Consider the following 26050-nt stretch of genomic DNA (forward strand, 5'->3'; position numbering starts at 1 on the left):
CTATGGGTGAGGTATCAAAACGCAAAGAAAAGAGCCAAGACTGTGGTGAACTATAACGTGAACCAAACAAAGGCAAATCGTTTTTCTTCAACCACAAAGGAAAAATGGTTCAGAATATTACACAGGATGGTGCACAGTGGTTCTCAACCTCCCTGATGCTGTGACCCTGTAATAGTCTCTTGTGTTGTGGTGACCCCCAACCATATAATTTTGCTCCTTTTATGAATCATAATGTGTCTGTTTTCCAATAGTCTTAGGTGACTCCATCAGCCGTTCCACCGCTCAGAGTGGTTGGGCCCCTCGGGCTGAGAATCACTGCTCTAAGTCATAGGGGAGCTTCCCATTAGCTGTCTTCTCCCTCCCTCTACTGTGTTCTACAAAGATTCACACCTGAGTGGTTGCTCCTTAGTGCATATCTTACAAAGAAATTTCCCTATTAGCATGTTATTCCACAGACCTTATAGGGATTAATACACCATGTTTCTCTGTATGTGGTTATTATCATAAAGTAGTTCCTTTAAACTAATTCAATAAATCTTGGTGTTCCATTCATTTCTTGAAAACTGCAGCTGATTTATATGCTCATATACAAAGAAAGCATTATCAAAATAGTACAAGGAACTGGGTTCCACCTTCTCATTTTATAGAAGGCCCAAAGAAATTAAGTGCCAGGTCAAAAGACACCTGAGTTCTCACCAGACTAAATTCCCAAAGAGTCTACTAAAAGTCATAGAAATGAGTACAGTCCCATGTTTACTAACATTCATAGCAACTAGAAATAAAACCAGCCTAGAGATCCATCCACCTGTAAGCATGTAAGAAAATGTGGTACATATACACGATGCAACTTTATTTGGCCATAAAGGAAAATTAAATTGTGACTTCTGCAGAAAACCAAATGGGACTTGAAATCACTACATTAATCAAAGCATGCCAGACCCGGGAAGGCAAATGCGTCATGTTTTCTCTCATATTGTTAATCTAGATTTGAAATCTTGTTCATGTGAATTCTTGTTCTACTTGTGAAACTAGAAAGAGCTAAGCTAGAGAAGAATAAAGAGGGAGGCAGAGTATAGAGAGGGTGTGTAAGGAGGGGGACAGAGCAAAGGGCTCTTGTGGGAAAGGGAGGGGCAGTAGGGTGGAACCAGGCTGAGGGCAAGCAGAGGACCAAGAAGACGACTGTATGAAAATCCTATAATGAAATAAACACTTTGAATGCAGATTAAAAAATAAATGAAAAACTAACTTATGAAGAAAAAGAAAAAAAATATCCAAGCTCTAAATGTGACATGATCAGAACAAAGTCCACGGCCTGTTTGTTCCAATCAGTTTCCTTCCTATGATACCGTGACAGCTTCTGTCTGTTTTCCGTTTCTTTCAACTGAATGTGTTTAATTTCTATGCCTACTTAACAAGAGAGAAAGTAAAGGCCAAGTTAAGTACAATGTTTAAGGCTATCAAATTAATTAATCTCAAAAGATTTGTAAGTTTTTCTAAACACAGTGTGTCAATTTTATAGCACTTAACGGTTTTTTTAACTTGTGTACTTGCTGCAATACATAAAACATCCACTGGAGGGAAGCAAACACTAGGTTTTCAGCCTTACCTGCATTGGCGTCTCACTTCCTTGCTGAAACTCTTCAGTTTGTGGCTGTTGCCAAGGAGCTAAACTGTAAGAATCGTCTGTGGTTCTGCCTTCCAATGGGTTTGTCCGTAACTGCTCTGTCAGCCACATCTGAGTCCTCACAGAAGGTTGAATGGGAACTCCACCTACTGCCTGCTGGCCCAGCATTAAATACTTTGGAGACTCAAAAGTCTCTGAGCCTGTCACAATGGGCTTGCTCTCAGGTAAGGCACTGTATGTCATGTCTAAAGTCTGTCTCCTGAGAGCAGAGGAAGAGACTCTGACATCTTCTTTGTTGCAGCTCTCAAATTTATATTTGCAGTCCAGAGTTGATGACCGCTTTTTATTTATTTCCTTGTCTTCCAGCTTAAGCAGCTCCATACTGTCATGTAAGCAACTTGGCCCAAAGGTCCGTAAGTGGGACATAAAAGGCTTGCCCTTCCCTGTCATCTCCAAGCTATTCCTCAGCTCTTGCGGGTATGCAATGCCACTGTGGTTGCGGGTATCTGGGGCAGTAAGTTTGGACAAAGATGACCATTTCCTCAGGGGCCTGAAGTCCTTCATGTCTAGGGAGGAGTCCCGCTCCCCTCTGCTGTGGTCTCCCAATGTCTGCATGAGGCTAGTACTCCATTTAGAGCCATCTGGTGTTAGAGATTCCCTATGTTTGGAAACGGAAGCACTGGAGTTAGATGGCATCACATGGGCAGTGGGAAGAGTGACCAATGATCGACTAGGCTTGAAAGATAACGTGCCACTTGAAGTTGAATGATCTGCAATGAGAAAGGATTGCCAAGTCAGTTTCAATCAGCAGGTTTAAAATAAGATAAAATGCAAAATGCTAAAGTAAACATCCGAGTGTGGCTTCTCAGTGTATTTCTGATGTGATTCCTCAAAATGAGGAAATTGCTAGTACTATTATGCCTTGAAAGTTATCAGAAACAAGGCAGCATAGTTTCAAACATTATCCCTGCCCCTGTTTCTCTCTCTGTTCCCTATCTGTTCCCACCAGAGTCATCTTCTACTGCCCTGCCTATGTCTATTCTTGATGGGCAAGTGAGGTCCATTAGGGTTGCTGCTGTAAGGTTCTGGGAGAGGGATATTTACAGAGCACACACACTCCTCAACACTGCTACCACACTGAAGAAAATGCCTTTCCCTCCCCTAACTGGACAGTGATCTGAGCTCAGGGAACAGTGGTGTCTAATAAGCCCAAATCCCCTAGCTACCTTTAGCTGCCTAGAGGGCTGGGCAGGGATGTTCACTGCCCTTCTTCCTTTTCCTAGTCCCACCCATGACAGAATCCTGCAGGTACAATCTTGCGCAGATCTTGTGCTAGGAACCACAACAGCTATGAGATCAAGAGGGCAATGGTGATGTCAGATTCTGAAGACTGTTCTGACCCATTCCATTCCTTCTCTGGCTCTTACATCCTTTCCACCCATCTTCTACAATATTCCCTGAGCCTTGAAGTGGGTGATAGAGAATTTCTGTTATAGCCGAGCATTTAGTAGTCCCTTATTCTCAGCACTCTGACCAGTTCTAAGTCTCTGCAGTTATTGCTACCTACTGTAAAAACAGGGGCTTCTCTGACCAAAGCTGACAGTAGCACTTAACCTATGGATACAAACACAGTTTTTTGGAAAACAAATTGATGGACACATCATGTCTACTGAGCAGAAAAATAGCAGCAACTTCCCCTCTAGGGCCCATGACCTCCCCAGCCAAAGAATTTTGACCAAGATGGTAGTAATAGGTGTGGATTCCTTCCAGTGGGCAGGGCTACAAACTGACCAGAGAGCACATGCTCCCTTATTACTGACATGCCACTACTGCACCAGGAGGCACATTTTGCCTTGCCTGTCAGTCCTGTAACACTTGGGTCTGCAGCCTGCCTAACACTAGAGCTGAAGAGTGGGAAGGAGGCTTCCATCCCAGTTCCAGCTTGATTTCTTGGCATCCTGAGACCAATATATATGAAGTCTCTAGCAACACAGCTCCATCAGTGCTGAGGAGTTACCAATAGTAAATGACTGTATCCTACCAGGGGCCTAAGTGGCCTCCTAGACCACCTGAGTCCAACCCTGATACTGAGATTTTTGTAGACTATCCAATGGCTTCCAGAGTCATCGTTATCTGTTCTCATTATCTTTTATGCTTTTTCATGTCTGAAACCTAGTGGATGACCCTGCTCCCCATCCCCTCAGCCAAGGAAAACCTGGCTTTCACATTACTTTCCACGAGGTCTTAATTTCTCTTCAGGGAGCCATATTTCTACAAAGCGTTTTTATGACTCTCAAAAGACTGAAATATCTGCAGAACACTGTTAGAGACGTGTGAATACCACACCAGGTGACGGTCTACTTTCCATGATATTGAAGACACTGAAACCTAATCACCAGGCTTAGCTGCCCCTTGGGGACTAGCAATGTCTGCATTCGGTAGCTTGGTATTTCTCAATTGCATAAAAGATCAACAATTGGTGATAAAAGTCACTTCATCAGATTAAATTTTAATGTCTCTTCTCTGTTTGAGAAAGTGCCTCGTGTAACCCAGGAAGCACTAAACTAGCTATGTCATCAAGAATGACCCTGAACTTCTCATCTCCTGCTCCCCTCTCAGCATAGCAGGTGTACAGCACTCTATGTTTCATAACATGCTTAGGGAAAGCCAGGGCTGCTTCCTTGCCACTACCCTTGAATTCACTAAAGGCGGAATGCAATCAACAGATTGTGTCTGTAGAATAGGATCTCGAAGACAGGAGCTACTCCTAGAAGTTCCTTACTAGGAAGTCTCAAGCCTTGGCATGCAAAAAAAGTCACCTGGAATACACATTCTTACAACAGTAGAATAAGATCAGTCCTCGTAAAATGGGCCTCAGAAACAGCACTTAAACAAGCACTTTACTGCTCAATTCACGAGAACACTATTCCCCTGGGTATGACTCCAGTTCTAAAGTCTTCAAGCTTACATATTCCAAGTTCAACCATAACCAATATTCACAGTTTTAAGTATTTTATCTTAAAACTTACAATAACTTATTATAGCACTTGGAATTCATTGCTGTCAAACTAAAAATCAGAAGCTGGTCTATTTCTACACATGCACACATCCTCAACATGTACATATAGCACATGAATAAGCAAGACCTCAAATATCTGATAGCATATGGGGTGGGAGCTGACTATTCCTTCTGAGGCAAAAGATTGATCTAGATAACTGTGTTAACCTTCTAAAAATATTATTTGCTCAGGAAACCTAATTAAAGATAAATGCAAGGTAATTCCTGATATGCTTTAAATGACCTAACTGTAGTCACAAATCTCAAGTGGAAGTTGTTGCAATGTAACCTAGCCCACATCTAAATTCCATCAGTGGAATCTGAAAGCATCTGGGAAGCAGTGCTTTTACAAACTAGAGAACAGGGTCTCAATGCTCAGGAAACCATAAAAGAGCCAGTGATGGCCACTAAGACCATTTAAGGACATCACTATAACCCATTAATATAAGTGAATTACATTTCAGATACCATTTCTGATGTTTTAACAAAAATCTAAGCTTTCTGTTTCAAAATTGTGCTATTTTTATCTGTGAGCACACTGGTTCTATCTTCTCTTATATAGAATCTCCCCCATCCTCTGCATCTTTTCTGATCTATTCTTCCTATAACAAAAAGGAATTAAGTACAAAAAAAAAATCTGTCCTAGATCCAACTAATAATAATCATAAGCTTTTAGTTAAAAATAAAATCTCAGCCGGGCGTGGTGGCGCACGCCTTTAATCCCAGCACTCGGGAGGCAGAGGCAGGTGGATTTCTGAGTTCGAGGCCAGCCTGGTCTACAAAGTACGTCCCTGGACAGCCAGGACTACATAGAGAAACCCTGTCTCAAAAAAAAAAAAAAAAAAAAAACTAAATAAATAAATAAATGAAAACTCAAATCAAAATATTCTGCTTTAAAATGTAGTAGCATAATTAGACAATATAAATTGTAATGATACCTTAATCACAGGGCAATCATTTTCACTCATAATAACAGGCTTTATTTTTCTTTAACCTTTTTGCTAATGCCATAATCATAGGGTACTGTAACATATGGAGAAAACATTTTACACCACAAATAATACCTTCCTTTTAAATTAGTATTTTAAAGTAATCTATATTTTCAGATAATTTTTTAAAATATTTTGTGCATGCTTTGACCTACAGGTATGTGCAGTTTAAGAATGGACTCTCAGATTATGCTAGCTAATGAAGCACAGCCCTCAGAATAGAATCCTGGGCCATTTCTCAATCTAATGTTCGCAGACAACACTAGACAACACTGCAGCCTTCTTTCCTCCATGTTCTTTGCAGGCATAGGCATGTGGGGGTTTAAGGTAGAGTGAGATGGGCAATGCCAGCTCCACCACTGGAGCACTGAACCTCTGGACACATTACTAAACTGCTCTCAATTAAGATGGGTAGATTTTACCCCAGGATTTCACAGTTAAAATTTTAATCATATATGAAGTATATTATATTGAAAGATATAAGGCTTTTCTGTTCAGTTGGTTTTAACATAAGATCTAGCTATTATATAGATGAAGCTTATTTTAAACTTTCCTTGTATCCCATTCTGGATCCGAATTCACAATCTCTCCTGCCTCAGGCTTCCAAGACTGACACAGATGAATACTACCACACCTGGCTTATAGAAGATACTTTCATTCCTGTTAAGACCATAAGCACTGTGATATCTCACAGTCATTAGCACTGATGACCCATGCCTGTAAACCCTTGGCTACATGTTGTGTTCAAGCCAAGCCTAGGATACATAAGACCCTGTCTAAAAAACAGGAGGCTGGAGGAGAAGGTATGGGTTTTTGGTTCTAGGTTTCCTTTTCCCTTGGGCGTGTGTGTGTGTGTGTGTGTGTGTGTGTGTGTGTGTGTGTGTGTGTGTGCCTTTTTTTAATCACCTAAGTGATTTCATTTGCTGCTTGCTTCTGTCTCTTCTTGTGAATAAGTTACCATCAACTGCTTCTCAAATACACCAATACTCCCTTGGCATCCAATTTAGCTTTTCTATGACCTATCATTTACATTAGCACATAAAGCCCAGTACACTTCTTCCTCCCAGACTCTGAGCAAGCTGCTCTCTAACTAACACTGCACTTCCCTAAGCCTGCCCAGCCAACACCTACCATCATCTGATGGCTTAAACATCATTCTGCCAGTTTCTCCTGAAATGCACAAGACAGGTATTTGTACATTTCACCAGCCATCTGCTGCACGACATCTGTCCTTACCTCCCAGCATTGCTTCACTCACCAGACTGCTTACCTACATTACAATACTTGCTATCTTCTCCACTCGACCACAGATATACAAATAGGGGAAATACCTGCTTCATTTCTAACAATTAGATAGCACTAGATCTAACACATAGGAGACACTAAGTGACAGCTACGCAAATAAGTGACTAAGCAAACTCTTACCTCAGAGAGAGCCCTAGATTTTGCTTGTAAGATGAAAACAATGTATCAAAATGATCCTCTCATAGGAATATACAGAATGAGCTCAGAGCACAAAGTATTAAATGGCCTACTGTCAAATAAAAACAACTAATGAAGATATGATTAATAAGACTTTAATTTTATGGATGTTTATTTAAAGTAAATGAAATTAATTGGAGAAGCCTATCATCCCCTAAGAAAATTAGCAGAGGAAACTGGCAAAAGCAAAAACTTGACTCTCTCTGTACCTTTCTTTACTGTAAGTATTCTTAAACAATAACCCAAACCTGACTACTAAAAGTAGTATAGTACAGTAAGTACAAAGTGAGGTTCTGTTGTTTGTTTTACAGATAAATAACACACACCTAGCAGGAGCTATGCCATTTGTTTGGGACAGTTCAATGTTTGTTGACTGGCTTGACACATGTAGTATTTAAAGCAATATACCACTGAATTAAAATCAAAACTATTACATGCAGTCTTATCTATACTCAAAAATTGAACTGGCATTTAGTATAGATAATGACTGGAATAAATTAGTCCCTAAGTAAATTATAATAGGTTAAATCTTTGAATTATAAGATGCGGTATAGTATTATTTGGACATATCACCAACAAAAGGCTTGAAGAAAGCTTATTAAAATACTTTGTGGAATGTTTTATTTGAAATGTTTAAGTAAGTTCAGATTACATTTGGCAACACTTAAACAAAATATATATTGTTTAAAAAATTAATATGACAATATGCCATGGGAGGAACTTCTCAAGTAGAAGTTATAGTAAAAAGCCTTGACTAGAAAAAGGAGCTAACTACTCTAGAGGTTGTTGTATGCATGTTCAGTAGTATATGTTGTACAAAGGTATATTAGCTGTGGGCATAGCTTAATGGTCAGACATTGCCTAATGTGTGCTAAGCCCTAGGTCAACCCCCAATACTGAAAAAAGAAGAAAAACTAGGTAAGCAAGCTTAGATTAATTGTATAAATAATAAAAATACAGATTTTTGGTTAATAAAGGACAATTTCCAGAACCAAGGATTGAGCACATACATCACTTTCATATGACACTGTTATAAAACAACCCAGAAAACAGTGTACTTTAAAGCTCATGTTGTATATAAACATCAATCCATAAGCTGTGTTCTAACACAAGGTTACTGAGCATTCAGCAATTCTCCATAGTAGTTACTTTTAGTCCTTACTAAAAAGATATGCCATGAAGCAAATTGAATAGTGAAAATGGACTTGGGGACATCTGCCAAAGAGCATGGGGAATCACAACACAGCAATCGTTTCCAGCCACAGAAATCATGAAAGGCAAAACAACAATTCAGAAGAGAAAATATACACTAAAAACCAAGTGTTATATCAAAAAAGACAGTAGCCTTTCCTACTAAATAAGCACTCTTAGGGAACTTATAAGAGACAGAGTTTATCTGGGCTTACTGTTCCAAAGGGACGAGAGTCCAGAGGCAAGGTGGCTGCAGCAGAAATCTGAACGCTCCATCTTAAACCACAGGCACATACAGAGAGCATGAATTGGAAATGACTCACTGTTTAAATCACCAAAGCCTAACCTGGTACACACCTCCTCCAACAAAGCCACATCTCCTAACCCTACCAAGCAGCCCCACCAGAGACCAAGTGTTCACACATCTTGAGCCTATGAGGCCATTCTCTTTCAAACCACGAGAGTAAAATTCACCATTCAAACCACAATTCTGATTCATTTTCCACAGAAATGGCATGCTTCTGTTATGCATACTGAGTCTTCTATAAGTTCTATCTCGTTTGTAGTCACAATTCTTCAAATTCCTTATCCTTCCTAAGATTTCTACCCTACTTGCCCTGTCTTCACATCTTGACAGTTTTACCCATATAGAAAGAATAAGTAAATAACACTAGCTTCTAAGTCAGTGGTTCTCAACCTGTAGGTCAGGATCCCTTCAGGGGTATCAAATACACTGTAAATCAGATATTTACATTACAATTCATTAAAGTAGCAAAACTACAGTTATGAAGTAGATTGGAAGTGAAAGCACAAACTAATAATAGATGTTTGATAATAATAATGATGATAACATAACAATAATAATAATATAGAGGAAAATCCACGAGTTTGGGAATTTATGAAAACTACAGTCTTCTCAGTGACGGATGTTCAGGTGTCCTGCTAGTCACTGTTATGAAGACAACAGCACTCCAGTCTTCACAAGTCCTGAGATATACAGAAGGTATTTTTAAAGTTCTCTTAGCTAAATTAAGGAAAGAAGGCTTCCAGCTGGGAATTTCTATAATTCTCTGATTAACATAATATTCTTTTGAGCTTAAGGAATTCATTATACAATTATTGAGTTTTTAAGTCAAACTTCTAGATCCCTGTTCTGTTATCTTTGCCACATCAGGATGTTTATTAATAACTTTTAAAGTTTATTAATGAGACTAATTAAAAACACTGATAAAATTTTCAAGCCCAGTGCCCCTGCTTTAGTTTACTCTCTAGCACTTTTTATACTTTTCTGTTTAACCTCATAAGGTGTATAAAACATCATGAACTGAAAAGTGTCTGTTAATGTCATATCATACTTAAGATACACTAAAATTGTTCTCTCTCTTGTTTACCTGTCTGTCCTCCCCCCACACACCCACCCCTGTAAATATGAATTCATTTGAAAGTCAGTTTTTTGCAGATGAAATCAAAATGAAGATATCAGATAGAATTAGGCAGAAACAAATGCGACTGACTGGTACTTTCAAATGCATTTACCTTATAAGGAAAAGAAAGAGCAAGATCTAAAGACAAAGAGGACATGAAAAGGAGACAGCGACCAGGAAAGGATGTCATAGGCTGCCAGAAAACCCCATGCCTTTTGCCTAAGGCCTTCAGAGAAAAGAGCTTCCCAACATCCTGGTTTTACACAGTCTAAAACCTTCAAGGAAATAAAGGTGAATCTTCCCTGCTGATTTGCATAGACATAAGCTATGTAAGTGGTGACAATTCACAACAAACCTGGAACAGCAGCACCCAAGCCATTCTAAGGACTCGTGGGTCTATATGCTGATTTAGGGTTTAGATACTTGGGGCCTTCTAACAAATTTAACAGTTCATTTGGGGTAAGGAGGCAAGTTCTTACTTACTATGTAGCCCCTGGCTACCTGGAACTCACAGATATCTGCCTGCCTGTATCTCTCAAGTTCTGGGATTAAAGATAGGACATTATGCCCATATGCTAACAATTGTTTAAGTTATTAATCTGATCATTCCTAGAATTATCTTTCACATTCTTATCCTAATATGACTGTTTTTCTTTCCTTTAAAAAAAATAATAAACCTGATTCTAGGACCCAGGTCTTCCTACTTCAGTTAAACTCTCCTAGATAATTCAAAATCCTCTGAAGGTAAAATGAAAATTAACCATCCAAGTGCAATTGTGGTACATTCAAATGGCAACGGTCCCCATAGGCTCAAATGTCTGAATCCTTGGTAGAACTGTTTGGGAAGGATTAGGAGGTATGGTCTTGTTAAAGGAGGGTGAGTAAGTCACTGGAACAGGCTTGAGGTATCAAAAGATTCCAGCCCTTCCCAGTGCACTCTCTGACTCCTGTTTAGGGCTCAAGATGTGAGCGCTCAGCTCCTGCTCTAGCAGCTTACTGCCCAGAACCTCTGTTCCCCCTTCATACATGCTAACCCTCTAGAACTGTATTAGATACTGTCTCAGTATTGGGGTCTTATCATAGCAACGCAAAGTAAGTAATACAATAAGTGGCGATACGAGTTCATCTATTATGATGAATGTACTACTCTGGTTGAACAGTGATAATAAGGAAGGATGTATATGTGTGGGGTAAGAAGTATATGGGAAATCACTTTCATCTTTAGTTAACTTTACTGGTGCTCTGAAAATATACATAAATGAAAATAAAAATCCTTTTTGAATGCAGGGGAAAATGAAATATAATCAGAATTTAATTTGATATTTAATATATAGCAATACTGAATATTACCATCAGCCTAAGCACTTCCTTACAATCTTCAGAACTGACTCTTAAACCATTCTCCATTAGCTTACCTTCCACGCTGTCAGAACAAGAAGTGCCAATGCCAGTGTCTCCACTATCAGACGTTATGCTGTGTCTTCTGAGGTGGTTATTTCGATGGTTAGATGGAACAGCTGTGGCCTGCCATAATGATTCATTACCAGGTAACCATGCTGACGAATAATCTGAGCCTGCGAGGAAAAAAGACACCATTAGGACATGTGCAATATCTGTCTAAAAAGAAAAGCAGCAGCTACCCTACATATCCCAGGGCTGACAAGAGGATGCAGACTCTGTTACTCTGACAGCAGAGCTTTCCTCTGCCTCTAGTTCTTGAGCTGCTAAAGATGGGCTGCTATCTGTCTGACTTAAAGTCATAATCCAAGGCTGGGAGTAATCGCAGGACACAGAGGCAGAGACAGGCAGGTCTTAAAGATCTCTGAGTTTGAAGACAGCTTAGTCTACCCAGCAAGTTCCAGGACAACCAGGAATTCTAGGGAGACCCTGTCTCAAAAAAAGCAAAAACAAAACAAAACAGAAACAAAAACAAAAAACGAACAAGCAAACGAAAAGCAAATCCAATTTGGCCTTATGTGCTGGTGCACAACCATTATCCCAGCACTCGGGAAATGCAGGCAGGAAGACAAAGAGCTCAGGGACAGCTTCAGCTATACACTGAGGGGGAGCCCCACCTGGACTACTAAGACAGGGTCTCAAAAATAAACAAAAGAAAAAAGAAACCAGAAATGTCAACAGTCTGTCCCAGAGCTGTTCCAGCAGACACCTCTGACTCCACACACAGGTCTTAGCTATAGCTGGACTTTAGGGAAGGTCTACTTGAATCTTCCACTCATCATGAAAGATTTAAAAATAAAGTTTCCACTATAAACTAGCCACTTCAAATACCATTTTATTTTAAAAAGAATTTATTTTGTTTCTTTAATATCTTTTGATAAATAATTTACTAAAACTTCATTTAAAAGTTTCAAGTGAAAAACAAATTAAAGTGCACAAAATTAACTCAGCCCAAAGTCTATAGAGCTCAGTGAACATTTGTACCTTAGAAGAGCCATTCCAAAGCTGCAGAGCTTCACACTGGATTTTACACTTTCATTATTAGGTATGTTTCTGTGCACTGTCAAAACCAACCAAGCACAAACAAACCAACTAATGACAGAGTTAAAACAGAAAGCAGTTAGCTTTGCAAAAATTCTAGCACTCTCAAAGTCCAACTGTCTCGTCATAAATGATTCAGCCTGTTCATTCATTCCGCTATTTGGAAAAAAAGGATTGCTCTTCCTAGAGTACGTAACAGCAAGTCAAGGTGATTGTGATATAGTAATTCCTAAATGTCTTACTAAGGGAAATTTATTTTCTTTGAGTATTAGAAAGACAAGTAGTTTAAATGTCTTTTTCCAAAGTAAAACAGTCTCAGTTTAACTATATGGTATATCAATCTTAGACAAGGTCAAATTTGAGTCATTGTTAATTTTGTATGTGAACTTGACTGTATCACTGGGCCATAGGGTGTTTATATATTTAGACAAACATTTCCTAAAACAAATTTCATTACACGTATTTAGAGAAAGAAAGAAAGATGATGAGTACAAGCGTGCAAGTGCACGTAGCACATAGCAGTGTTTATGTGGAGGTCAGAGGACAAGCAGCACGGACTGTTTTCTCTTACACCGTGTGGCTCCTGGGGAATCACACAGAAGTCACCGGCTTAGGTGCAAGTGCCTTTACCTGCTGAGCCATCTCACTGGACAAACATTTCGATAAGAATATTCTTGGTCTGGGGTAACATTTACATTGGTAGCCATAATGAACGACTCTGATGTCCTCAATGGAAGCAGACTTTATATCCAACCAGCTAAACACTTGAATGGACAAAAAACTAAATTGGGAACCTTTTTTTTCATTCCTGTTGACCCCCAAACTAAAACATTGGCTTTTCTTGTGTTTGGACTTGAATTGGAGCAAAGGTCCTTCCTGTATGTTGAGCCTTCTAGCTAAGACTAGAACAATACCCTCAGCAAGTTTAGTCTCCTGTTTGCCAGTTCACGAGATCTGGCATCTAAGCCAGCTCCAGAATCATCATCCCTATTGGGTCTGTTTCTCTGGAAACACTAGTACAGACCGGGAGAACCAGGGAAACTCTGGACAACAATGCCCAGAAGAATCTATACCTTCCCTCGCTGTACTTCAATATCACCTGTTCAACAGACTCGCAGAGCAAATGACTGCAACCTTAATACCTGGAATCTAGCACATACTAAAAATATTTAAAATCTACCAAAAAGATAATAGTAAGTCTAAAACATTGTACCTTCACTTTTAGAAACTCTTGACATAACAAAAGAATACAAGTGTTCCCTTACTTAAAATGTATTATATTCTGATAAGCTTTAAAATATATCATGTTCAGTGGCACCAAATACTGTAGAGTATCATTGTCCTTCTGTTTAGTCAACGAACTGAGCTTCAACCACAAGTAGCATGTCACTAGCACAAGGAAAGATGAACTTTGAAGGCAGTCCCTACTATGTATTCAGCATTCTTGCATCAGGTCCAGCTACCACATATTAGGGACTTTCTGTGTAGATTAAGGCCTCTCCTTAATTAGTTGCTCAGATACATAGCTTCATCATTTCCTTATAAGGTAGCCTGCAACCTTATAAGCTACACTTCGGACTTGTATTCAAGAACACAAAAAAGGGCCATTATGAAATGAGTAAAATCATCAACTGTCACCTAAAAGCATTAACAAGAGTATAAATATATTTCAATGCCCCCTCAAAAAAAATTAAATTAGATAAATAAAAATACAAACCCAAGAAATATACAGATGGATTTTAAAAAGTGATTTAAAAAAATCCAAGCTCACTGATATAATTAATGTGAAATTCAAAGGACAGCCTAGCCAAGACACTGGAACAAAGAACAAAATACCCCCATATACTCCTAAAGACAGTGTTAATTGCATTGCAAAAAAAAAAAAAAAAAAAAAAGGAGGAGGAGGAGGAATTGGAGAAATATGCTCAGCTTGCCAGTCTGAGGCAGGAGTATCAGAATAAAAGTGTACAAGTTCCAGTCCAGCATGGGCTATCTATATAAGAAAACCCTATGCCACCCCAACTCCTAACCCCCAACCCCCAAGAGAGTGGCTCTCTAGACAAAAGACAGTTCTTTAACAAAAATTTTCAATAAATTAAGGGGTGAATGGAACAGAACTTTGCCTGTTGACCAGATAGCTTAGCAAGGAAAGGTGCTTGCCAGCACACCTGACCACCTGAGTTGGATCCTCCGAACCCACAAGGTGGAAGGAGAGAACCAACTCTCACAAGCCATCATTTGACTTTGATATCTGAGCTGGGTTGGGTGTACTCAGACACACACAAATGCACACACAGTAATAAATAGGGAAATAAATGCAAAAGCCAGTAGTAATAATAAGGATCTAAAATGCTTACACTGTTAGTTTAAGTAGAATAAATTTGACTCAGAGAAAATTTTCTACCTCAGATTTTAAGTCATCTAGAATTTACATCACACCACAGTCACCAGTTCCTGTATTCCTCTGGGCAGTAAGACTGGCTGGGCAAAGGGGCTAGATAGAGAGATGGCTCAATGGTTAAGAGCCCTGACTGCTCTTCGAGAGATCCTGAGTTCAATTCCCAGCAACCACATGGCGACTCACAACCATCTGTATGTAATGGTGACCTCTTCTGATGTGTCTGAAGACAGCAACAGTGTACTTATATAAAATAAATAAATCTTAAAAATAAATAAATAAATAAATAAGTAAATACTGGCAGGACAAAGCCCACTCACTGGTCTCTAACCTCTCTTCAGTCTGATTTTATAACAGAATGAAGAAAACACAAAGGGACTGGAACAAATCCCATCCAAACACTGCTGGGAATTTTCTCTAGCTGTCAAGATAGCTGATGACAGCTCTGACTGCTATGCTTTTATTTTATTTTAAATTACTACAATTAAATTTAGTAAATTTGAAAAATGCCTTATTTCCTTTAAAAAAAAAAATGCTTACCATAAGACCAGTAATTTTGTCATTTAAGTGCTAAAGTCTTAGGATATTCTTTCATGGAAATCTTACTTACTGGCCTCTTCTGAAATAAATGGATATATTCAAAAGCTAGTCAGACTACTGAAATCCAAGTGTTTAGAAATACAAAACTGGTAAAACGCTGCTTTCCAGCCATGGCACTGCCACTGCATTCATGAATCACAGCAGCTATAGGTAGCTGCAGAAAACCAAGTCAATCAACAACTCTAGCATAGATGGGGAATGGCTCATAAGAGTCTACCCGTAGCTGAGAGCTGAGCGGCTACTGGCAGTTGATGGGTGCTAATGAATGAGAAGACATATTTCTTTGGGATGTGACCACTGGTGGGTTGCCCATGTGCAGACCCAATGGGCTATGAAGGTGGGAAAAGCATATGTTAGAGGAGTTTTGGATACAGGTAGGAGGGAGGAATTGGAGGTGGAAATGCTCAGATACATTTTAGATATGTATGAGACTGTCAAAAATACAAAATTATATGTAAATACTCACAAAATAACCTGAAAACAAAAATGGATAAAGTTAATGTCTGCAGAGATGGCTCAGTCAGTGTGGTGGTTTGAATATGCTTGGCCCAGTGAGTGGCACTATTAGGAAGTGTGGCCTTGTTGGAGTATGTGTAGACTTGCTGGAGGAAGTGTGTCACTTTGGGAGTAGGCTTTAAGAGAGCTTCCTCCTAGCTGTCTGGAAGCCAGTCTTCTGTTTGCCTTTGGAACAAGTTGTAGAACTCCCAGTTCCTCCAGCACCTGCCTGCCTGGATGCTGTTGTGCTTCCCATCCTGATAAGAACGGACTGAATCTCTAAACCTGTAAGCCAGCCCTAATTAAATGGTGTCCTTATAAGAGTTGCGTTGGCCATGGTGTCTTTTCACAGCACTGGAAAGCCTAACTGAGACAGAAGTTGGTACCAGGAGTGGCTCTAGAGGAGCAGAAGCATAAAGACAAATCTTTTAAATATCTGGAATTGGCTTAGTAATTCACCAGCACCTTCAACCACTGAGACCTCTCCAGATACTCTCCTTCCTCTGAGCTCAGAGAATATTGAAGGCCAATGGTGGGAACTATATTTCAAACTTAAAGAAGAGACAAAGGCAACCAGATTTGAGTTCAAGGCCAGACAGGGACTGAGTAAGTTCCAAATCTAGGAGTGGTGGTACACACCTTTAATCTGGGCCATACCTTCTGCTGGAGGTCTACATAAGGACAATGGAAAAAAGGAAGGTCCTCTCTTCTTCACCTGTTTGCACTTATTTGACAGCACATCTGTTGGAACCTACTTCTTTGGGATTCCAGTTTATACAGAAGACCAGCTGAAACACCTAGCCTTGTGGGATTAAGAAACTACTAGATTCTTGAACTTTCCATTCACAGCTGCCCACTGTTGGGTTAGTTGGATTGCAGACTGCAAGTCATTCCAACAAATTCCCTTAATATAGAGAGACATGCATTAAGTTCTGTGAGTCTAAAGAACCCTGACTAATACAATCAGAAAAGTCCTTGCTGCACAGCGTGAGGACCTGAACTCAAGCCTTAGCTCCCACACAAAGCCAGTTACAACCCATACCTGGGAGCCCAGTACTGGGGAGACAGAGACAAGAGTACCAACGGGGCTTGCTGACTCCTCTGTCACAAGACAAAACCTCTGTTCTGAGGACATAAAAATCTAGTGACCCTACACAATGGAAAGGAAGGGCTTATATACCAGTTTTTAAATACTAACTTCAACTCCTGGAAATGGCTGAGGATAAGACCAAAAAGAAAAATCTTTATTTCTCTCACTGTAAATACAGAAAAATGATCATCAGACAAAGAGTCACCTACTGTATTTTTTTCTGAAGTTTGAGCACAAATAAATCAAATAAATGCATTAGTACCAAATCTTCCATAATGTATATACTGTAACTGCACTTAGGATAAAAATAAATTTTCTCCTAAACTGATGACAAAAAGCCCCAAAAAACAAGCATAGCACATGATAAAGCAAATATACAAGTTAACATTAAACACTGGATGTGCAGCATAAATATAAATATAAATAACAGACTGGGGGAGGGGGAAAACAGTGCCTCATTACCAGGATGGCCTGGAACTCACTATGCAGCTGTGAATGGTCTTAAGCTCTTTGAATTCTTAATCCTCCTGTCTCCACCTCCACCACAGTATCTTTCAAAATACAAGCTGCTTGTCATTAGTGGGTCTTAAACTCAGACACCAATATTTTTAAACAAAATACAACAAAATGGGGGAAAATATCAAAGAACACTGGAACTGTACCACATAAGTGTAAATATTGTACAGTTTTAGCAACTCTGAATGGCTAAACAAAGTACATTGTCATGAGGTTCAAGCAGTGGCCTTCAACTCCCTTAACCCTTCTCATCAGCAGAAATCAATCTATGGCACAGTCCCAAGAATCAACCTCTGGACTAACCCATATAGCCAAACAATCTGAAACTCTTCACAGCATTTCTTAATAGTAACTACAATACACAGTATCCACTCCCACCCCTGTCACAAATCTTACTTTCCAACAGGACACCTATAATCAGTCTCAGGCATCTCTGCTCCTAATAGGGTAACTCTGTCAAACCAGCTGCTACTCTTCTATCAAAAGCTGGAATCAAGTGGGTTTGTGTCAGTCTCTGGCTGACACAGCCTATGGGTTCCTGAGAGCACAGCAAGTAAACTCCTATTTGGGAATTCCTCACCAACTGAAAATCTCACCCTCTAATTCTTTGCAGCTCCAACAACATCCATGAGCATCTAGCTCCCGCACCATCCAGAACAACGAGGCACACTTACTTACCTCCTCCCCATACACGACGAGTCTACTCTGTAAGTCCAATCCAACTGCGTCCTTTGAACTCTTTCAAAGACTTAACTGCTCTTTCTTTATCATTCTTCCATGAGATTAAATGACTTTCCTCATTCCCAAAATGAGGTTTAAATTCCAGCACACCATTTTCTAAAGTGCATTAATTCATACTTAGAACTTCCTTCTGCTTCGCCACACTGGAAAGTGAATGACAACCTTTTTATCTAAGTGTCCCCAACTAGCCTGAGACCTGTGCACTCAGGCAAAGTGTCAACAAATGAAGTCACTGTAAGCACTGGATATCCAATAAATGTTCACTGAATAAAATTAGAATTTTGGGAGACTCACAATTACACCTACAAAAATATCCTTCCCTTTAGAAGAAGGATTAAAACAAGAACTTTGTTAGGAAGTTCTGTTTATTTTAAAATCCAAGATATTTTCAACTACCCTTTAACCCAGTATGCATTTACATACCTATTTAAAAATCAGTAAATATTTACCAAAATAGCTTTTAAAACGTAAGTTTAAAATGTTGAAGAGCTAGTGATGAAAACTCTTAAGAATTATGGGAAATACTCTGGAATAAGTCAAAAGACATAAAAAGTATCTCACACACAACAGAGCATTAAACCATATAGAAAAATATTCTCAATATAGAGGAGGGAAAGTAAGTTTTCCTTATGGGTGTGGACATTGGCAGGCCAACCCTGTGGTAGTGGAGAGCCCCACACCCAAACAGGCAGCCAAACAGAATTCAATGGACTACTTTTAAAAAGAAAAAATAGGACCAAAGGCCAGTTGGGAGGAAAGTAAGAGAGTGTGTGTGTGTGTGTGTGTGTGTGTGTGTGTGTGTATGTGTGTGTGTCTGTCTGTCTGTCTGTCTGTCTGTTTATAGGTAGATAGGTAGGTAAAAGAATTAGGGGCTGGAAGTGAAGGAAATTGAGGAAACAAGGCACGAATATGAAATTCTCAAAGAATTAATGTAAAGTATATTTTTAGGTATTCATCAGGGCTTAGGAGTTAAAAGCACTTGCTATTCTTGCAGAAGACCCAAGTTTATTTCCCAGCAGCCATGTCAGATGGCTGATAGTTTCCCTTTATCTCCAGCTTCAAAGAATCCCATGGCTCTGTCCTCCTCAGATGCCTGCACTCACATGCATGTACCTACACACACACAGACACACACACACACACACACACACACACACACATATACACACACACATCTTTAAAACTGTCAAAAGTAAATAGATAAACGGCAAAAAGGGTAGGGTCTTTAAGAGGCTGAGTTCCTCCAATCACAAAGAGATCAAAAGTTCAATTCAGACATGAACTGTGACTGAAGATCAAATTCTAGGTCAGAGAAATGTAAAACTAAGAGTAAAACAAGATCAGTTCCAGAATGGGAATTAAAGTAGTCCTTGGAAACGGCTCTTCACTCAGTTAAGATAATCATGTAACATCCAGCTAGGAAGTAGTCTGTTCACATGAACACATTAGCACGTCAGAACGTCACTACATCAAAATCTAGTTATCTGTAAGCTAATTGGCTTCCTTACATGTACAGCTTTAGGTCAATTTTTAAAGTAATAAGTATCTAGTAGAGGTGGCTTTCTAAAAATGAAAGGGGAAGAGGACAGAGAAAGGTGACATGCTGATCAAAGGTACAAAGTTTCAGATAAACTGGGACAGTCGCATGCAGGTGGACCGGCAGTGGGGAAATGAGCTTCCTGGAGATGGCCCACCATCTTGCATGGCTGTGCCTGGTGAAGCTCCTGGAGAAGCACAGTCCAGGAGCTTTGGCCAGGGCTGCTTCTTGCTGCTGCTGTGCCTTCTCATGGAGTCCTGATTTTTCTGACATGGCATGACTAGGCAAACAAAGATCCTTTCTGCCTATAGTCCATTAGGACTGACTCCTGGGTATTAGCCCACCTATTGGGCAAATTTCCTGCAGATCAGCATGAAGATGAACTTTCATAAAATAATATTATTTAGATGAATTAATGGTTTTACAGAATTCCTGATTTGATTCAAATTATTTTAGGAACTTAGAATAACTGATAGAAAGTTTAAGGAGATGGTTTTAGTTGTTTTGCCAGAAAGGTATAATAAAGTTAATTTCAAGAATGGAATGTGCCCCCTGCTCATAGAATAGTAAGTAAAGGCTACATTAAAAGGAACAATGAGCTTTCATGCGCTACAAGCATGTAAACTGCATTAGGAAGAAAAATAGGCTTGGAACAAATTAATGATCAAGGAAACATTCATTCTAGGGCAGGTCCAAGAATGAGGCCACAGGTATGCACAATGGTAAAGTAAGACCATGAACTAGGAGTATATAACTCTATTTTAAAAAAAAAAAATCTACTGCTTTGAACTTATAATGAGCTTACAAAATAGATAAAACAACTGCTATGAACTTATAATCAACAATCCTGCTGTAACTCCCTCTTCTGCAACATCTTACTTGCTTTTGAATGAGGTAATCTTTCTTCTTACATAGAGAGCTTTGTCCTAGAAGATATAAAAAGGCAAAGAGAAAAAATAAATGTGTGGGTTGTTGGAGTTTCTCGCCATCCACCAACTGTGTGTATATATATATTTATGTATATACGTATGTATGTGTATGTGTGAAATTGTTGGAGCTTGCTTGTTGAAACACCCTTTGCTTCATCTAGTGTGTATGTGTGCATGATTTTTTTTCTTTTCCTTTCTTGCCAGCCCCCTAAGAGTTAAAAGAGTTCAGAGTTTCTCACCAGTCACAGAGAGTAGCAGCCCCAGATAACTAAGTTTTGCTCACAGCTGTTTTGCTCCCTGTAACTTGCTTGCTTGTTACTGCTATCAGCACTGACCCCACACCTCCCTACCTTCCTCAGACTACCTGTGGTTTAGCTAGTCTTCAACAAGTAGCCTTAGTGAAATTTTGTTTTCCATGATGATGAGCTAATAATATTATTATATACATCAATATAATATATATAACATAAATATGCTAAAGTGGATTTTTGACAGCAGCATCACAAAAAAAGTGAAGACTATTAATCACCATGATTAAATCTTTCTACAGTATCTACTAAGTCAAAATGTCACAATGTGCTGATAAATGTATACATTATACATTATTCCCAATTAAAAGTAAAACTTAAATGGTAGGAATGATGGGTGGCACACTCCTATACTCTTCTACTTAGAAAATAGCGGCAGAGTGTACTCCATAAAAACCCTGCTTTAGCTGGGCGGTGATGGTGCACGCCTTTAATCCCAGCACTTGAGAGGCAGAGGCAGGCGGATTTCTGAGTTCAAGGCCAGCCTGGTCTACAAAGTGAGTTCCAGGACAGCCAGGGCTATACAGAGAAACCCTGTCTCAAAAAACCAAAAAAAAAACAAAACAAAACAAAACAAACAAACAAAAAACAAAAAAACAAACTAACTAACAAACAAAAAAAAACTCTGCTTCATAAAAACAAAAATGAATACCTCATTGCTTGATCAAAATAAAGAGGACATTAATATCTTGGAGTTTTTATTGCTATGAACAGGTGCCATGACCATGGCAACTCTCAGGACAACATTTACAACATTTAATTGGGGCCAGCTCACAGGTTCAGAGGTTTACTCCATTATCATCATAGCAGAAAGGTATGGTGCTGGAAAAGGAGCAGAGAGTTCTACATCTGGATTAACAGGCAGCAGGAAGAGATAGAGACACTGGCCCTTGCTTGAGCATTTGAAACATCAAAGCATTTGAAACCCAGTAACACACTTCATCTAACAAAGACATACCTAGTCCTACAAAGCCACACCTCCTAATAGTGCCACTTTTAGAGCCTATTAGAGCCATTTTTATTCAAACCACAAAAATTAATGAAAAGTCAATATGAAAAAGCTGAAAGTTCCTTTTCATTAAATACTGCAAATAATTTTTTTAAATTACCAAAACCAGTTCTGTAGATAGATCTTTCAATACAATTATGAATTTTCTTATTTTCAATATCACTATTAGAGCTGTAATATTGATCTAGTCTGTTTTTAAAACAGCTCTATTTAAAATTAATCAAATAAGTAGTTCATCTTTCACAAAGAAATTATTAATTCAAATAAATATGTCTTTATCAAGTTTTCTTAATAGAAGCAATCAAAAGGTTAGGGTAACTACCAACCCAACTAAGGTTAAGTCTCCTTTGAAAACACTGCCTGCCTGTTGATATCAAGGTATGGACAGGAAGACCCTACCCTCTGGTTATGTGAAAACATATGTTCCAACAAGTATTTGGTGGCCACAAAGAGTCAGAACCATGCACTTTTCTTATTAGCTTCTATTTCTATCAGGAACTAGAAAGCTGAGGTAACTGGAAATCCCTGAAATGCTGTTAATGAGACCACCCCATGTACACATGCACACAGCAATGATGCTTCAGGGGCCTGCCCTTGTCTTGGACTAACTATTTCAGAGTACGTCTCATGAAAAAAGCATCCTTTTTGACAGCAAATTAGGTCTGTCCATAGAAGAAGATAAACACCAAAACAAAAAACAAAAATCAATTTTCCTAAACAGCAAAACAGTTCAAACAAAAGTACTACGAAGGCTAAGGTGTAGCCTACACTGACAACACAGGCCAGTTTCTCCTCAATAACTCTTGGTTTTTCTAGTACTTAGACACATATAAGTACCATGAATAATAAATCTAAATGCAAAAATAAAAACTTAAAATATCTCAAAATGAAATTCTGAGAATACAAATATCTATAATTCTTCAGTTCCCCAGATTTAAGCATTTACTTTCCAGTAAAGGTTTCTTTATTCTTCAACTAGGAAGAGAGGCTGTACAGTGATGAGAAACCTTCAGAAAAGCATCAGACTCCGTGTGACCATATGTGTCATTCTTATGACAGACAGGCACAGTCTTCTTCCACAAAACAATGCATCCAACTGGTAGAAACTTAAATAGGACACACAGTCTACTTCTGAGGATAACTACAAGCTGCAGTTCATTTGTAAGACCTTGACTTTTAATATTTAAAAGAAAAAACTAAGTATTATCAGCAAATTTTGTTCACTTGACACCCACGATATTAAAGGCATAGGACAAAGTTTCTGAGTTCATTCTCTTTAAAGTATTTTAAAATCCTATTTACTATCTCAATTATAAGTTAGAACTACCTAGTAAATGAATAATTAATCACTGGATGTTACAAATTATATATGGTTGGCCCAGGAAGTGGCACTATTAGAAGGTGTGGCCCTGTTGGAGTAGGTGTGGCCTTGTTAGAGTAGATGTGTCTGTCACTGTGAGTGTGAGCTTTAAGACCCTCATCCTATCTGCCTGGAAGCCAGTATTCTGCTAGCAGCCTTCATATGAAGACTCAGCTATGCCTGCACTATGCCTGCCTGGATCCTGCCATGTTCTCGACTTGATGATAATGGACTAAACCTCTGAAACTGTAAGCCAGGCCAATTAAATGCTGTCCTTGTAAGAATTACCTTGATCACAGTGTCTGTTCACAGCAGTAAAACCCTAACTAAGACACTGGCACAAAGCAAAAGAGGATATCTGTAGTGAGAATTCTGGAATTTGGTTTCTTTTAAAACACAAAAATATTATTTTAAAAAGTATTTTCGGGGCTGGAGAGATAGCTCAGCGGTTAAGAGCATCGACTGCCTTTTTGAAAGTCATGAGTTCAAATCCCAGCAACCACATGATGGCTCACAACCATCCGTAATGAGATCTGATGCCCTCTTCTGGTGTGTCTGAAGACAGCTACAGTGTACTTACATATAATAAATCTTAAAAAAAAAAAAGTATTTTCATTTTAATCCCAGGTGTGCAGATGGGGCTGCTTTGTTTTTATATTGTTTCAAAATAAAAAATAAAAAATAGAATAAAATAAAAAGGATGGAAGAATGGCTAAGCAGTTGGAAAAAACTGCAGGTAGAAATGGGGGGGGTTGAAACAATAAAAATGGCTAGAATGGGGGAAAAAAGGAATCACTCTACTCACTTTTCTGAAAGGAAAAGAGTTGGCAGTGCAACTGGAAAGGTTTAGGGTAGAAATGGAAGCTCTTGGGAGGCAAGAAGCACCAAAAAGGAAGAGAACAAAAAGGCTCAGTCCTAGTGACTGAGCAAGAGATCAGGAGTTTCCCTCAGGAGGAAAGAGGTCATGAAACTGTGCTGGAGGGCATTTGGGTCAGAGAAAAGCTGAAAAAACAGAAAGGCAATTTGACAAAAATAGTTTGTTTCGAAAGAGAATTAATCTTGAACTAACCTCACTGCTGGAGTTGAAGGAGGGGCAACCCTGGGTTATGAGATCACCATCAGCTTTCCCAGTAGTTATATAGTATATGCTAATAGTATGGAAGAAGGTTATGATGAGATAGAATGGTATCCTGAAAAAAATGATAGATCTAAGGCATTTTAAAGAGGCTATTATTTCATATGAACTGCACTCACCTTATGTGAAACATATTCTAAGTAACTGGGCTACCCAAAATAGAATTAGTCCCAAAGACTACAAGGGATTGGCTAACAACTGTACTACAGGCCAGATAAAATTGCAATGGTTAACATGGTGGAGGGAAGAAGCCAAGAATATTGAACAGTAAAATAGAGCAAGTGGAACAGATATAGTAAAATATCAATTGCTGGGTGAAGGGCAGTATTCTGGTATACAAGAATTGATTCAGTTTGATGATGTTATAGAATAATGTCATTTAGCAGCTTTAAGAGCCTGGCACAAAGCTGAGGAGCCCAAGAGTTTCCCACAGGAGGAAAGAGGGAAAGAATTTGTACTAGAACCGTGTTCAGGTCAGAGAAAGTTGAAAGTCCACCTCTTTTACAAAGAAGATTTTATAAGAGGCTCTGGAGATGCCTTCACTGCATTTTCACAAAGATTGGTCTCAGCTGTAAAAAAAAAAAAAAAAAGCCCTATCCAGACCCTGATGCAAGGCAGGTGTTGACAGTGTGAACACAAGCAGCCCCTATGGACAAATAAGGAGTTTGTATGATATCATCAAAATGCCTGGCACTTCAATTGTGGAAAACATGGTCATCTGCAAAGAGACTGTGACCAAGCCACCAAAAGTGTCAGATCTTGAAATGCCCAGTACTTTAACTGTAGGAAATAGGGTCATTTTCAAAAAATATTGTAAATAAGACATCTCTAAGGGCAATGATTTTTTTTCTAAATGTAAACCAGAAAGAATGACTAGTTTTCCCAGGGTATGTATGCAAAGGCTATCATTGGGCTCAGAAGTACAGATCCAAAAGATAGCCAAGGCAGCTTCTTGCCACTGGGAAACAAAAATGGGGGGCCTAGCTCAAGGCTCCTCAACAAAAATCCAAGCCATTTTAGTCAAGGAGCAACTTGAACTAAAAACCTCAACACTCGGCAAAAGAATCACCAAAGTTATAGAAAAAAAAACAAAAAACAGTGGAATTAAATCACCCTATATACTATAGGGATGTATTAACATCAAAATAGAAGCCACTGAATGTTTTGCATTGGGACATGGATTTACTTATAGTCCCACAGGAAATGAAAAGCTGTGGATACCATCAAAACTGATAAAGACTAGAACTGAGCAGGAGAAGGCTCCTGAAAACCTTGGCTACTGACCCAAAAAGCACTGAAAATGTCTGTTTAAGACCAGACCTCCCAGAGCTCCTGGGGACTGGACCACCAACCAATGAATGTAGCGATCCATGGTGCTGACCACATATGTGGCAGAAAATGGCCTTGTTGGACATAAGTGGGAGGAGAGGCCCTTGGGCCTGAGGGTGTTCAATGCCCCAGTGCAGGGGAATGCCAGGGTGGGAGGATGGGAGTGGGTGAGTAGGGGAGCACCCTCATAGAAGCAGGGGAGGGGAGGACAGGGGGTTTCTGAAGGGGAGATCTGGAAAGGGGAAAACATTTAAAATGTAAGTAAAGAAAATATCCAAGAAAAATAAAGAAAGAAAAAAAAAGAAAATGTTTATAATTTCCTTCTAGACTCAGCAC

General features: G+C 39.1%; 1 protein-coding gene across 4 annotated transcripts in view; it reads right to left on the reverse strand.

Moving 5' to 3' along the window:
* Cep85l (centrosomal protein 85-like) overlaps window positions 1-26050 on the reverse strand; it is a 106443-nt gene that overhangs the window by 73425 nt on the left and 6968 nt on the right. For 2 of the 4 annotated variants that reach the window (XM_017313744.2, NM_001204983.2), the window contains exons 2-3: window positions 11184-11342; window positions 1607-2394 (exon numbers count right to left, since the gene is read on the reverse strand). In XM_017313744.2, the coding sequence (XP_017169233.1) occupies window positions 1607-2320 (714 nt within the window). In that variant the 5' untranslated portion in view covers window positions 2321-2394; window positions 11184-11342. Of the gene's footprint in view, window positions 1-1606; window positions 2395-2850; window positions 3636-11183; window positions 11343-20523; window positions 20571-26050 lie in introns of those variants that run through there. The other 2 variants (XM_017313743.2, XM_006512494.4) reach the window with 2 other exon arrangements.

This window comes from Mus musculus, chromosome 10 (assembly GCF_000001635.26).
Source record: "Mus musculus strain C57BL/6J chromosome 10, GRCm38.p6 C57BL/6J".
NCBI classification, from domain to species: domain Eukaryota; kingdom Metazoa; phylum Chordata; class Mammalia; order Rodentia; family Muridae; genus Mus; species Mus musculus.